At 45.3% G+C, this 15,061-nt stretch overlaps 1 protein-coding gene across 2 annotated transcripts in view; it reads left to right on the top strand.

Moving 5' to 3' along the window:
- Window positions 1–15,061, top strand: part of PNPLA7 (patatin like phospholipase domain containing 7) — a 413,102-nt gene that overhangs the window by 205,587 nt on the left and 192,454 nt on the right. For both annotated transcript variants that reach the window (XM_040324512.1, XM_040324513.1), the window contains one exon: window positions 376–489. In XM_040324512.1, the coding sequence (XP_040180446.1) occupies window positions 376–489 (114 nt within the window). The remainder of the gene's footprint in view (window positions 1–375; window positions 490–15,061) is intronic.

Below are 15,061 nucleotides of genomic sequence, written 5' to 3'. Positions count from 1 at the left end.
CGGGAGTAATTAAGTTGTTTCTTACTGGAGGAACCGGGTAAAGGAAAAAAGTAATATTAAAACATGCTCTAAATTGGAAGAGAGTGGGGGGTAAATTTGGGTAATGCGTGCACATATGCTTTAACCAGTTCCCACCCAGGCCAATTCTGACATTTCTCTCCTACAAGAAAAAAATATCAGCTTTTTTTGTTACTCGGAACCCCCAAACATTATATATATATATATATATATATATATATATATATATATATATATATATATATATATATATATATATAATTTTTTTTGTTTGACCACGTGGAATCCCTAAGATGAGTAACACAAGCAGTACAAACTATACCAATCCTGCAATGTTTTTCAATTTTGTGATTATAGGTGGAAGCCTTAACGCACCAGCCCAGAGCCACAACAGTTCACGCTGTACGAGATTCTGAACTTGCCAAACTTCCAGAGGGAGCTCTAACGTCTATCAAACGCAAGTATCCACAGGTAAGCAACACATGTGCGTTTTATGTGGGGACATTTTGCGAGAAGCAGCTTATACTCATAAGTCTGTATATTTTGGTAGTCCGGTCCATTGTTTACAGCAGAGAGCAGTCATTGTGCTGACTTGATCATTTCTCAGACCACTGACCTCAGCTGTAATCAGCTCCTGAGTTCCAGCTCTTGGGTTGTACGATTCATAAAAGCTTTATTAGAAACTTGCTTGTAGTGTTAACTTGCTGACACAAGAGCTTCAGCATACATCTGGATGAAGGATAATCTCCTAACGAATGAATATAATTAGCCCTGTTACTCCTTTTTGTTAAATGAAAACTTGTCTGCGTTGTTTTTTTTTAAAATAAAATATTGCTTCTTGGGATTTGACAGATAGAGCCTGCCTCCGACAACATCCTGTATCTATGGTTTCTGGAAATCAAAATATCCCTTATATACAGAGAAATTTCTCCTATTAGATGTAAAATGTGTATATGAGAGCATATTAACTGAAGCATTAACATGCGTGTTTGTGTTGGCCGAGCATGCTCGTTTATAGGAAGATATTCACTATGTTCGGTAGAAAGCGTATAGTGATTATTCAGGAAAATATATCCTAGACGATCGGTTCCTCCAAAGGTGCCTACACTGGCCGTAGACTTTTAATCTTTTCCCAAATAAGCAATGTACCTAGACTCCAGCAAGTGAAGCTAGAACTCATTTATTTAAATAAACCATAAAAGCACAGTCAGTAATAGCTGATATATTTTGGGCACAATGGTTTTTATGTTGAAAGTATTCTAGCAACTATAAATAAGACAATAAAATACAAACAGCTCTGGTGTTGAGTGACAGAAGTGGCCAACAACACCATAAATATGCGATAGATGAGAGACACAATAAAGTGCTTCTAATAATGTCCAGAGAGGAGTCCTTAAAGAGGATAGCCGCGTGCACCTTCCACCACACTCTTCTAATCCACCCCGTGTGAACACTCGCCCCTTCAGGGTTCAAACTCGCCAGAATAAAATGAATTATTGGCCTTTCAATGGAATCAATCCATTAACCGTGAACCTCTGCAGGCTGCATCTACCAAGGAGCGATCGGCATCTCCCGCTCAAGCCACAGGTTGGTTTCCAGGTAGTATATTACTTCCTGGTTCCGCCCAGTGGAACGCAGGAGTCTCTTCCAGCGTGTCGTGTAGCTCACTCCCTTTGGTTTTTATGCTTAGCTGTGTTTCTTCACTCCACTTTTTATGAGGAATTCGTTCTTTTCATCACTATGCATGGTTGGTGGGGATATTTTTCGACATATTTTTCTTGAAGGTCCTTACACTGCTATTCCTCCAAATTTGCCAAGGGTGTTCAAATAGGCTCCCACAACAACAAAAGTGTTGTTCCACAACATCACTAAACAGCATTTTTTTTAAAGGAACTGATGGCAGTGGTAACTGCTGATTTGTGTCTTGGAGTGATATTTTTCTATTGCTGCTTTAACTCTGCGAAAGATTGGTTGCCCCATTTCATTCCTCGTTATAAACATTTGCAGAAATGTTTGTAAATTGGCGTTAAGCAGCGCAAGATTGCCCCATGATATTTTCCATCTGATCAGTCTTTGCTTGATCTTTTTATTACCTGGTGTTGCTCGGGATGAAATCATCTGTTGTCTTTGACATGTCCTGGGTTTTTCTTTGACCTTTAACCTTCTAACATAAAGTACTGTTTTGTGGATCTTGTCCACATTTTCTTGAGATTTGACCTCTGATGGTTTGGCTGACCAGGGGTCACCTTTAGCAGACATTTTAACATGCTTAATCTCTGTTGCTCAGTTTTTTACAGTACAGTATGGAGAAAGAGCCACCCTCGCCTAGTATTGCAATCGTTTTTTCATGGATTTGCTCTGGCTTCAATCAGTTGTTGATGCAGATACTTTATCACAGGTCTAAACTTTTGCTTCTCCTGTTTTATTTCTTGGTTTATTAAATCATCTTCTAGGATGTGCAACGCTTAAAGAACGGGCATGACTACTAAGAAGGTAACACCTGGTCTCTAGGCATGTAATGACATCTTTTATTACATCCTATCAGTTGCGGGTCATGCATTTCATTCCTAGGCCTTTAGTAATGTCCTATCTACATTATTCCAGCAATTTTTGGCTGTAACCTTTAAAATTCAGAATGGAAAAAGTGGAGACATGGAAAAAGCAGGCCTGGATTACCTATACATCATGATGGCTGAAATATGATTGGATGAAAGCTCTAACACTACTGGAAGCAGTGAAACCAAGAAAAAAGCTAGAAAATTAAGAGAATAAACTATTCAAAGTTGCTGTCTCTCTAAGGTTGGACTAAAAACTTCTACTGTAGGACAACCCTTATATCGTATAACTGTTAGAGACTGAGGTTTCAGCATACGTTTCCAGATTTGCACACCTGCTGGGGCCATTATGTGGGAAGTCCACTCTATTTGTTAGAGAATGTTATATGAGTAATGGGAACACCCCTGGAGCAGTGTTTCTAAACTCCAGTCCTCAAGGCGCCCCAACAGGTCATGTTTTCAGGCTTTACATTATTTTGCACAGGTGATTTGATCAGTTTCACTGCCCTAGTAATTACCACAGCCATTTCTTCTAAGGGAAATCCTGAAAACATGACCTGTTAGGGCGCCTTGAGGACTGGAGTTGAGAATCCCTGCCCTGGAGTATCGCATGTGCACGGGCAGAGCTTTGAACAGCATTAGCAATTTATTCCTGCTGGACGCCCCAAATGGGTTATACAAATATCAATGGGTGACTCAGCACAGCAAACTTAATCTGTAACTGAAATATTCTGTTGACTGACCCTAAAGCTTCCTGGAATAATCTGTTCCAGATAATATTGTTACCTCTTTTTTTAGTATTTGACAGGCTGAGTCACTGGAAATGGGAGGGATGTCATTGTCATTATACTATGTGGACACTCGCACGTCAACACTCCTGGCTCACATGTGCTGCGTTGGCGAGGACCTCAAGCTTGTCACATAATTAGCTCTTGACATGAGTGTTGTTGTCATCCCTTCCTGTAATGTTCACAGCAAAGACTTTGAAATGAATTTGCATTTTTAACCAGTTTGTAAAACTCCATTTATGTTAACTGGCTACCCCCTGTTAATAGTATGCAGAAAACAATTCAGAAAGGGCACATATACAGTGAGGCAAAAACGTATTTGATCCCGTGCTGATTTTGTAAATTTTCCCACTGACAAAGAAATCATCATTCTATAATTTTACTGGTAGGCTTATTTTAACAGTGAGACAGAATACCAACAAAAAATCCAGAAAAACACATTTCAAAAATGTTATAAATTGATTTGTATTTTATTGAGTGAAATATGAATTTGACCCCTTTGCAAAACTCGACTTAGTACTTGGTGGCAAAACCCTTGTTAACAATCACAGAGGTCAGATGTTTCTTGTTGTAGTTGGCCACCAGGTTTGCACACATCTCAGGAGAGATTTTGTCCCACTCCTCTTTGCAGATCCTCTTCAAGTCATTAAGATTTCGAGGCTGAGGTTTGGCAATTCGAACCTTCAGCCCCCTTTGCATATTTTCTATGGGATTAAGGTCTGGAGACTGGCTAGGCCACTCCCGGACCTTTAATGTGCTCCTTCTTGGGCCACTCCTTTGTTACCGTGTGTTTTGAGTCATTGTCATGCTGGAACACCCATCCACGACCCATTTTCAATGCCTTGGTCGAGGATTTGATGGTACATGGACCCCTTCCATCGTCCTTTTAATGTGGTGAAGTTGTCCTGTCCCCTTAGCAGAAAAACACACCTAAAGCATGTTGTTTACACCTCCATCTTTGGCAGTGGGGTTTGTGTTCTTGGGGTCATAGGCAGAATTCCTCCTCCTCCAAACTCTGCGAGTTGAGTTGATGCAAAAGAGCTTTATTTGGGTCTCATCTGACCACAACACTTCCAGTTCTCCTCTGAATCATTCAGATGTTCATAAGCAAACTTCAGATGGGATCTTACATGTGCTTTCTTGAGCAGGGGAACCTTGCGGGCACTGCAGGATTTCAGTCCTTCACGGCATAGTGTGTTACCAATTGTTTTCTTGGTGACTATGGTCCCAGCTGCCTTGAGATCATTGACAAGATTCTCCCGTGTAGTTCTGGGCTGATTCCCCACCAATCTCATGGTCGTTGAAACTCTGAGGTGAGATCTTCATGGAGCCCCAGACCGAGGGAGATTGACAGTTATTTTGTGTTTATTCCATGTGCGAATAATCGCTCCAACTGTTGTCACCCTCTCACAAAACTGCTTGGCAATATAAAGCAAAAAGAAGTCCGCACTCCATGCGCTTTGTCAAGCGCGCAGTCACGGCAACAGTACGGCTTGCGTGTCACGCTGGCCCCCGAGTTCCTTCCGTCTGCAGTCTTTGCCAGCTTGGGACGTTGTCCACCCAGCATGGTAGTCGGCACAGCAAGCAGGCGTGTGTAGAGCGGTTTACCATCATCCCGCATGCCGCCGCTTCTCTTCTTGCATCAGCATGCCATCCAGCCAGCCCTGAAAGCACCTGTGAGCAGGTCCACTGTCCGATCTGGGACTTCACAGTGCAGTTGGATCATTGGCGCCTGTATTTCTGTATGCCCCCCCCCCCCCCCCCCCAGATATGCTTGTGGTTCAGCTGCACTGGGTTATACTTAACTATCTGTTTATGGGATCCACATTTGCACACTATCCGCAGTTTAGCCCTTGTGTAAACTTTTTGTTGTTCACCAAGCTTCTTGGCAATGGTCTTGTAGCCCATTCCAGGCTTGTGAAAAAATAAGGATTGCGTTGCCGTGAATATTTAATTCTATGTGATAATTAATTAACACCTATAGACGTTATTTGTGTACTTCCACCGCATAACAAAATATCTATCCCCTAAGAAAAATGTATATTTTATGTGTATTCTTAACCACTTCCATACTGGGCACTTAAACACTCTCCTGACCAGACCAATTTTCAGCTTTCAGGGCTCTCACACTTTGAATGACAATTACTCAGTCATGCAACACTGTACCCAAATTATTTTTTTGTCCTTTTTTTCCCACAAATAGAGCTTTCTTTTGGTGGTATTTGATCACCTCTGGGTTTTTTATTTTTTGCGCTATTAATGAAAAAAGACTGAAAATTTTGAAAAAATATGTTTTTTTCTTAGTTTCTGTGATAAAATTTTGCAAAATATTAATTTTTCTTCATAAATTTTGACCACAATTTATACTGCTACATGTCTTTGATAAAAATAACCCAAATTTTTTGGAAATTATTTGGTCTGTGTGAAAGTTTTAGAGTCTACAAGCTATAGTGCAAATCATAATAAATTATCACATATGATCACACCTGATGTATTGAAGGCCTATCTCATTTCTTGAGACCCTAACAAGCCAGGAAAGTACAAATGCCCCCCAAATAACCCCTTTTTGGAAAGTAGACATCCCAGGGTATTTAGTAAGAGGCATGGTGAGTTATTTGAAGTTGTAATTTTTTCCCAAAACACTTTGCAAAATTAAGATTTTTATTTTTTATTTAAAAAATTTCTCAAAAGTGTCGTAATAGCTTATTTCTCTCACATGGCATGTGCATACCACAAATGACACCCCAAAATACATTCTGCTACTCCTCCTGAGTAAAACGATACCCCATGTGTGAGACTTTTTCACTGCCTGGCCACATACCAATGCCCAACATGCAGGGAGCGCCATCAGGGGTTTTAGGAGCATAAATTGCACATCTAACTAGTTGACAACCTATTACAATTTAGAAGGCCCTGGAACACCAGGACAATGGAATTACCCACAAAATGACCCCATTTTGGAAAGCGAACACCCCAACGTATAATCTATGAGGCATAATGAGTCTTTTGAACGGTTCATTTTTTTCCAGAACTTTTTGGAATATGTGGAAAAAAAATGAAATCGCATATTTTTTACACAAAGTTGTCCATTGATAAGATATTTCCAACACATAGCATGTACATAGCAAAAATGACACCCCAAAATACATTCTGCTACTCCTGAGTAAAACGATACCCCATGTGTGAGACTTCTACACAGCCTGACCACATATAGAGATCCAACATGCAAGGAACACCGTCAGGTGTTCCAGAGACACATAGCATGCACATACCAAGAATTACACCCCAAAATACATTATGCTGAGCAAAGCGTAAACAAAAGATTACCTGTGGTAATAGTAGCGCAGTTCTACACAGCAGGATAGCACTGGTCCAGGCAGCAGGCAGGGACTTGGTCAGCAACGGCATACACAATTGTCCAGGCAGGGATACTGCAGGTGGTCAGTTCATGCAACAGGCAGAGGCATGATGGCATAGGTCCTACAGGCAGCAGGCAGAAGGAGGGCCTCGTTCAGGACAGAATGGGGACAGGGGTAGAGGCTTCTCCCACCCAAATCTCTTTGAAGCCTCCGGGCAACCAGACCCTAATCTAGGATGAAAAAACAAAAAAAATAGTTTTCTTCATCTAGAAAAACTTTTCTGGTGCCCCTCACATATGTGAGACCCCTGTGTTCCCACTAGTCCAGTAGCAGGGTACAAGATCAGTCCAAGAGGCAGGCAAAAGGCATGGTCAAACAGTTCCAGATCAGGCAGAGGCATTACAGAATCGTTGGGCAGAAGAATGGTCGAAAAACAGTCCAGGGTCAATTCCAAATCGGGCAGAGGTATTACAAAATCGTTGGGCAGAAGAATGGTCGAAAAACAGTCCAGGGTCAATTCCAAATCAGGCAGCGGTATTGCAAAATCATTAGGCAGAAGCGTGGTCCAATAACAAGCCGGGGTCAGTTACAAAGCAGGCAGTGGCATAAGGGGTGAGAAGGCAGGAACGGAGGATTACGTTTACCATACTAAACTAATACTTTAGTTTAGTATGGTAACGTTTGAAACAGTCAGTTACACAGAGGCCTGGTTGTGAAGGACACTCTGCACAATAATAAACTGTGTCCCGTCTGACTCCTCCACTGGCACACACTTTAAATTTTTTTTGAGCTCGTCGGCCTGATGCTGTGGGAGGGATCTTATCCGGGAAGTGCCGTTCGGAGAGCCGACTTAGAACATCTGATCGGATGTGTTGGGGCAGGTCGTTCGGGAATATCAGGGAAGTGGTAATTTCCTCCAGGTAGCCAAGGAAGGGTAGGGGGTTTTGGGTGGATTTGCGGTAAATAATATGGGAGTTGTAGACGGCCAAATGAAAAAAATAAATAGCTACTTTCTTGTACCAATGGTACGTGCGTCTTGTGGGTAGATATGGTTCCATCATTTGATCATTTAGGTCGACTCCCCCCATGAACGAATTGTAGTCCCGGATACAGGTGGGCTTTTGGATGGTGGTGCCACGCCTTCTGCGGGTTTCTACAAAGGAATCGTTGTGGATGGACGACAACATGTACACGTCTCTTCTGTCCCTCCACTTCACTGCCAGAACCTCCTTGTTGCGCAGACTCGCCGATTCCCCTTTCTTCAGCTTTGTATTCACAAGGCTTTGAGGAAAGCCTTTCCGGTTCTTTCTGGCGGTGCCACATGGCGTCTTTTTCCGGTGCAGGTTGTGGAACAGAGGAAGAGACGTATAGAAGTTGTCCACGTACAGGTGGTATCCTTTATCCAGGAGGGGGGTGATAAGTTGCCAGACAACTTTTGCACTTGATCCCAAGTAGTCTGGGCAATCGGGGGGATTCAGCTGGGTGTCCTTCCCTTCGTACACCAAAAAGGAATACAAGTACCCTGTGGCTCGTTCACATAACTTGTACATCTTCACCCCATAGCGGGCTCTTTTGCTTGGAATGAACTGTTTGATTTTAAGTCGGCCACAAAATTTTACTAGGGACTCGTCGACACAAATGTGTTCCGGGGTATATATTTGGGGGAATAATTCTGAAAAATAATCTAATAAGGGGCGAATTTTGAAAAGCCTGTCAAAATTTGGGTCATTTCGGGGAAGGCACTGGGTGTTATCATTGAAGTGGAGGAACCTCATGATCGTGAAATATCGGTTTCGGGGCATTGATGCAGAAAAGACGGGCATATGATAAATGGGGCGTTTGGACCAAAATGAATGTTTTTCGTTTTTTGGGTTGAGTCCCATACAAAAGGTGAGGCCTAAAAAAATCCTGAACTCCTCCACTATTAGATCTCTCCAATTGTAGGGACGGGCATAAGACGATGTGGGGTTGTTGGAAATAAACTGTTGGGCATATAGGTTGCACTGGGCCACAATGCTAGAAAGCAGTTCCTCAGTAAAAAATAAATTGAAAAAATGTATTGGTGAAAAATTGTCCGTGTCCACCTGGACTCCTGGCTGGGCAGTAAAAGGGGGAATGTTGGCTTCTCCGGAATTTGGAGGAAGCCACAAGGGGTACTGAAGGGCATAGGGAAGGCTTGCATGGGTCCTTGGCCTTTGCTGCCGAGGTACTGCAGTGCTGGTGGATGGCACTTCGGTGCTGGTGGATGGCACGACGGGGCTGGTGGATGGCACGACGGGGCTGGTGGATGGCACGACGGGGCTGGTGGATGGCACGACGGGGCTGGTGGATGGCACGACGGGGCTGGTGGATGGCATGACGGGGCTGGTGGATGGCATGACGGGGCTGGTGGATGGCACTGCCTCACCAGAGCGCCTTCTTTTGGCGGGCTGATTATCTCCCCCCTCTGAGCCTGTATCGGTTCCACTGCTGTAGACTGGCTCGTAGTCTACATCCGAATCGGAATCCAGCTGGGAATCGGATGACGAGAGCTCCCCGTTGCTCTCGTCACTTGCGGCAATAATTGCAAATGCCTGCTCGGTGGAATAGAGACGCTTAGACATTGTTGCTGGCGACTTCACACAGATGTGTGGCACAGATGTGCACTGAGATGGGTACTGAGGTGGCAGAGATGGGTACTGAGGTGGCAGAGATGGGGTGGAATAGATGTGCACTGATGAGGCGGCACAGATGTGCACTGATTGATTGCACAGATGTGCACTGATGAGGCGGCACAGATGTGCACTGATTGATTGCACAGATGTGCACTGATGAGGCGGCACAGATGTGCACTGATTGATTGCACAGATGTGCACTGATGAGGCGGCACAGATGGCACTGATGAGGCGGCACAGATGGCACTAATGTGGCGAAACAGGTGGGCACTGAGATGGGTACTGATGTGCACCGATGAGGCGGCACAGATGTGCACTGATGAGGTGGCACAGGTAGGCACTGATGAGGTGGCACAGGTAGGCACTGATGAGGTGGCACAGGTAGGCACTGATGAGGTGGCACAGGTAGGCACTGATGAGGTGGCACAGGTGGGCACTGAAAAGTACTGAGGTGGCAGGTGGGCACTTGGCACAGGTGGGCACTTGGCACAGGTGGGCACTTGGCACAGGTGGACACTGGTGGCACAGGTGGACACTGGTGGCACAGGTATCACTGGGCACTGATTGGGTACTGAGGTGGCAGGTGGGCACTTGGCACAGGTGGGCACTGGGCACAGGTGGGAACTGGGCACTGGTGGCACAGGTGGACACTGGTGGCACAGATGGACACTGGTATCACTGGGCACTGATTGGGCACGTTTTTTTTTTTCACATTAGATACTTTTTTTACTCACAGACTCTCTCTCTCCTCACACGCGCTGTCTGTGTGAGGAGGGAGAGCCGTGAATGAGAGATGATCTCATATGTTTACATTTGAGATCATCTCTCATTGGCCACAGAATCGCGCTGTAAATAGCCGCTGTGATTGGCTATTTACCGCGATCTGTAATTGGCTGTGTCCAAGGGACACGGCCAGTACAGGAGTTCCCCGATGCGCGCTCGGGAGCGCGCGCGGGGAACGAGGAAAGGGGCGGCCGTAAAAACACGGCCTCCCAGAGATTCAGAGCCACCCGGCGGCCCTACAAAGTCGTACAGCCGTCGGGAACTGGTTAAAGATATATATGTGCTTATAAAACACTCATTAATACGTGCGTGTGTTAATATATCCAAAAAACAGGCTAATAGAGCCCCCTAACAAACATACAGAAGTATCAATTCTTTATAGCACAAATGTTATAGACAAATGTTATAGACAAACAGGTGTATATTATAATGTCACCAGACCAAAATTGGTTTGGTGCGGGAAATATAAATATATATAGGTGCAAGAGTGTTCCTGTGTGGAGCCTCTTCCCTTTACTGAAAAAAAAAAAGGAAAAAAAGAAGACAACAGAAAAAAAGTCCCATCATAGTAACCAGGTGCTCTTAATCTATATTCCTTCTGTGAAATATTCAAATGCCACGTGATTTCACCACTTCCGTGCTCTTCCCATAAAAATGGCCACTCACCAGATCCCATTCAATGAATGCCTTTGGTTCATTCCCAGGATAACCAATCCTATTCCGTATTACCACGGTTGTTAAGTATCTTTAGATATTTGGGTGCTGCGTTTCTTTCTCTAAAAAAACTCACAGAGAAAGGGTGCCCAACATAGTGTAGTAGGTAAAAAAAAAAAAAATTTCAATTTAAAAACAAGACAAGTATTGCACTCAGATTTGTGTGTGCCTTTTTGCTGGCACCAAGCTTCTCCAGCCATGTATGCAAACGTGTAGAAGAAAAAAAACACTCCTCGTTCCCCCTGGTCCTTTCTTACGACCGGCGTGATATCCTATGGGTTACAGGCTGCTGTAACTCATAGGAGATCACGCCGGTTATCCTGGGAATGAACTAAAGGCATTCATTGAATGGGATCTGGTGAGTGGCCATTTTTTACGGTGATGGGAAGAGCACAGAAGTGGTGAAATCACGTGGCATTTGAATATTTCACAGAAGGAATATTTATTAAGAGCACCTTGTTACTATATTGGGACTTTTTTTCTGTTGTCTTCTTTTTTTCCTTTTTTTTTTATTCAGTAAAGGGAAGAGGCTCCACACAGGAACACTCTTGCACCTATATATATTTATATTTCCCGCACCAAACCAATTTTGGTCTGGTGACATTATAATATACACCTGTTTGTCTATAACATTTGTCTATAACATTTGTGCTATAAAGAATTGATACTTCTGTATGTTTGTTAGGGGGCTATATTAGCCCGTTTTTTTGATATATTAACACACACACACGTATTGATGAGTGTTTTATAAGCACATATATATCTTTAAGAATACACATAAAATATATATTTCTTTATCGTACATCACGGGACACAGAGCAGCATAGCCATTACATATGGGTTATATAGTGTACCTTCAGGTGATGGACACTGGCACTCTCCGACAGGAAGTTCCCTCCCTATATAACCCCCACCCATAGTGGGAGTACCTCAGTTTTTTCGCCAGTGTCTTAGGTGTTGGTGCACGTTGAAGGTTGTGCCTGCAGTTTGTCCTTGGGACCAGGGCCAGCCGACCGGATCCGTCCAAGGTGCTTCATAGCCAAAGTGGACGGTACCCGGGCCCCAATTCGTGGATGGGGTTTTGCCTATAATGCCTCTCCTTGGAGGGCTGGACTCTGGGTTCCAGGACTGGGTTTTTTAACCTATGAATACCTGCTGCCAGTAGTGCTGTATAGGTCCAGGTGTGTGGTGTTCCTGACTTGGACCCCGGTCCCTGAAGGTCTATGACCATACCCACGGTGAAGGGGGAAGATTGGGCCTCTTGCATGAGCAATACCCTGCGGCGTGGAAAGGTAAGCGGGGGGCCTACGGAACTTGGTTTGTCAGTGGGCTCCCCACAGGGGGACTCTGGGGGAAAGCCTTTTTATGCCTCTGTGCATGGGCTAAAGAGAAACCACAAAGTCTGCATGACTGGATGGCTCAAACACCCAGGTATACTGTTCCTCTGGCTGGGCTAATAGACTGCTGCTGCTGCTACAAGGTGTTTTTTTGCTCCAGGAGATGTAAAAGGGGAGCATGTCAGGTAAAATACTTACTTCCTGATGTCTGTGTGTGCTTCCAGCAGCTCCTGGGCTCCTCTCCCCACATGGCTTCCTGCTTCCTGCAGAGCGGCGTCGGGAGCGCGCGCGCGCGCGCGCGTGCGTGCGCACTGTTATAGGCGCCGACGCTGCGTGGAGGGGGCGGGGGACGCCCGGGGAGTTCCCTCCCCTCTGCACATCAGAGGGGAAAACTCTATTTAGCCTGTCAGTCTGCTGAAGGCTGTGAAGGGACACGGAGCAGCGATGCTGAGCTGAGCAGGATAGGTTTGCCTATGTTATGCTGACACAGTGACACCTAGTGGCCGTTTTTTTGTACACACCTTGCTAAAGAGCTGTTTAAGCTCATATTTTCTCTGGAAAGCCGGTGTACTAAGTAGCAGTCAGAGTACTTTTATTATTAGGTACTCTCCTAGCCCAGCATTAAGGGAAGCAATATTAGGATGTGATTAAGCCCTTGGGGCTCAATATTGTTTTCTCTTGTTAGGTTTTGGGAAGTTTAGTTTCTGTCTAACATTACCCTAGCCTAATTTTTTCCTCATTTATGTAAATGTGTGTTTTCCTCCAGCTATTACAGTTAGTTGTATATTAGCGGAGTATCTCAGATTTGTTTATTATGGCTCCTAAGGGTGCAGGGAACGCTAAAAATGCTAAAGGTGTTAAAAAGCCGAAGGGTTCCCCATCGGGCTCGGAGGATATTTCCCAGAATCCACCTGCCCCTACCTCCCCGGAGGATCCGGAGGTTGCTGCCCTGGGTGAGCCATCGGGGTTGCTAGGTGCTATGGCGGGCCCTATTCAACCAACTCCTTCCTATGTCACGGAAGAGATGTTAGCCTCCACCTTGGGTGGATTTGAAAAAAGGATGGCCGCTCTTATTACGGCCTCTTTATCCGGGAAGAAGCGGGCTAGATCCCCGTCTCCCAGGTTTGAATCTCCTGAGGAAGATGTCCTTTCCACTGAGGAATTGGAAGATACAGGAGACCAGGCTGAGGATCACCTGGACCATTTAGGTTCTGAGGATTCTACTATAGAAGAACCTTTTTCAGCTTCTCACGCAGAAAAATTGTGGGTTCAGTCCTTAACGGATATGGTGCGGTCAGCCTTTAAAATGCCTTTGCCTCAGCCTCTGGCTTCCGCTGTTTCCTCATTGGGCTCCCTAAAAGCGCCCCAAGCCAACCTGGTGTTCCCGGTCCATCCTTTGTTAAAGGACCTGATATTTCAGGACTGGGTTAAGCCAGACAGGATTTTTTTGCCTCCTAAAAGGTTCGCAGTTATGTACCCTTTAGAGGAGGAGTTTTCAAAAAAATGGGCTGTCCCCACTGTTGACGCAGCCATATCATGTGTCAATAAAACTTTAACGTGTCCAGTGGACAATATTCACATGTTCAAAGATCCTGTGGATAAAAGGCTTGAGACCTTACTGAAGGCATCCTTTGCCACAGCGGGGGCAGTGGTCCAGCCAGCTGTAGCTGCCATTGGCGTCTGCCAGGCTTTAAAAGACCAGGCCAAGCAGGCCCTAAAGGACCTCCCGGCTCAACAGGCTCAGGACTTGGCCGACCTACCTAGAGCTTTATGTTTCGCGGTAGACGCTATCAAGGATTCGATCCAACAGGCGTCCCGCCTATCCCTGTATTTGGTTCACATGAGAAGATTACTTTGGTTAAAGAACTGGTCTGCAGAAACCCCCTGCAAAAAGCTCCTTACAGGATTCTCCTTTCAAGGAGAGAGATTGTTTGGAGAAGATCTTGACAAATATATTCAAAAGATCTCTAGTGGTAAGAGCACCCTCTTGCCGGTTAAGAAAAGGTTCCGGGGTCCCTTTAAGCGTCCAACCTCTCCAGTTCCAGGGCCCTCATTCTCTAGGCAGTATCGACGGCCTCCTGGACGCGCAGCTGCAAACAGGCCACAAGGCCAACCTGCAGGGAACAAAAGACCGTGGAACCGTAAGCCGGTTAAGGCTGCCCCTAAGGCAGCCTTGTGAAGGGGCGCCCCCACTCTCTCGAGTGGGGGGAAGACTCCGGTTGTTCTCGGAGTTGTGGGGGGCCAAAGTTACCGACCAATGGGTTCTGTCCTCAGTGACTCAGGGGTACAAGCTGGAGTTTCGGGAGTTCCCCCCTCCTCACTTTCAAACGTCAAGACTTCCAGGCGACCCTCAAAAGCAGGCATCACTTCTGTCCGCCCTAGAGCGACTCCTATCTCAAGGAGTGATTATGGAAGTACCAGCAGGGGAGCAAGGACAAGGGTTTTACTCAAACCTCTTCATTGTCCCGAAGCCAAACGGCGACGTCAGGCCTATACTGGACCTAAAGTCATTAAACCGCTTTTTAAGAGTCCGGTCCTTTCGAATGGAGTCCATTCGTTCGGTGGTGGCCGCCCTCCAAGGAAGGGAGTTCTTGGCCTCCATCGATATAAAGGACGCATACCTGCACGTTCCGATATTCCCGGGTCATTACAAGTATCTGCGTTTTGCCCTAAACTATCGGCATTTTCAGTTCGTGGCTCTTCCGTTCGGACTAGCCACGGCCCCTCGGGTTTTTACGAAAATCCTGGCCCCCGTGTTAGCCATCCTAAGGGAACAGGGCATTCTGATCATGGCCTACTTAGACGATCTTCTGGTAGTCGACCACTCAGCGGCCGGCTTAAATCGGGCAGTGT

The sequence above is a fragment of the Rana temporaria genome, chromosome 9, assembly GCF_905171775.1.
Source record: "Rana temporaria chromosome 9, aRanTem1.1, whole genome shotgun sequence".
NCBI classification, from domain to species: domain Eukaryota; kingdom Metazoa; phylum Chordata; class Amphibia; order Anura; family Ranidae; genus Rana; species Rana temporaria.
The sequence above is the reverse complement of the archived record's forward strand: the minus strand, read 5'-3'. Positions and strand labels throughout refer to the sequence as shown.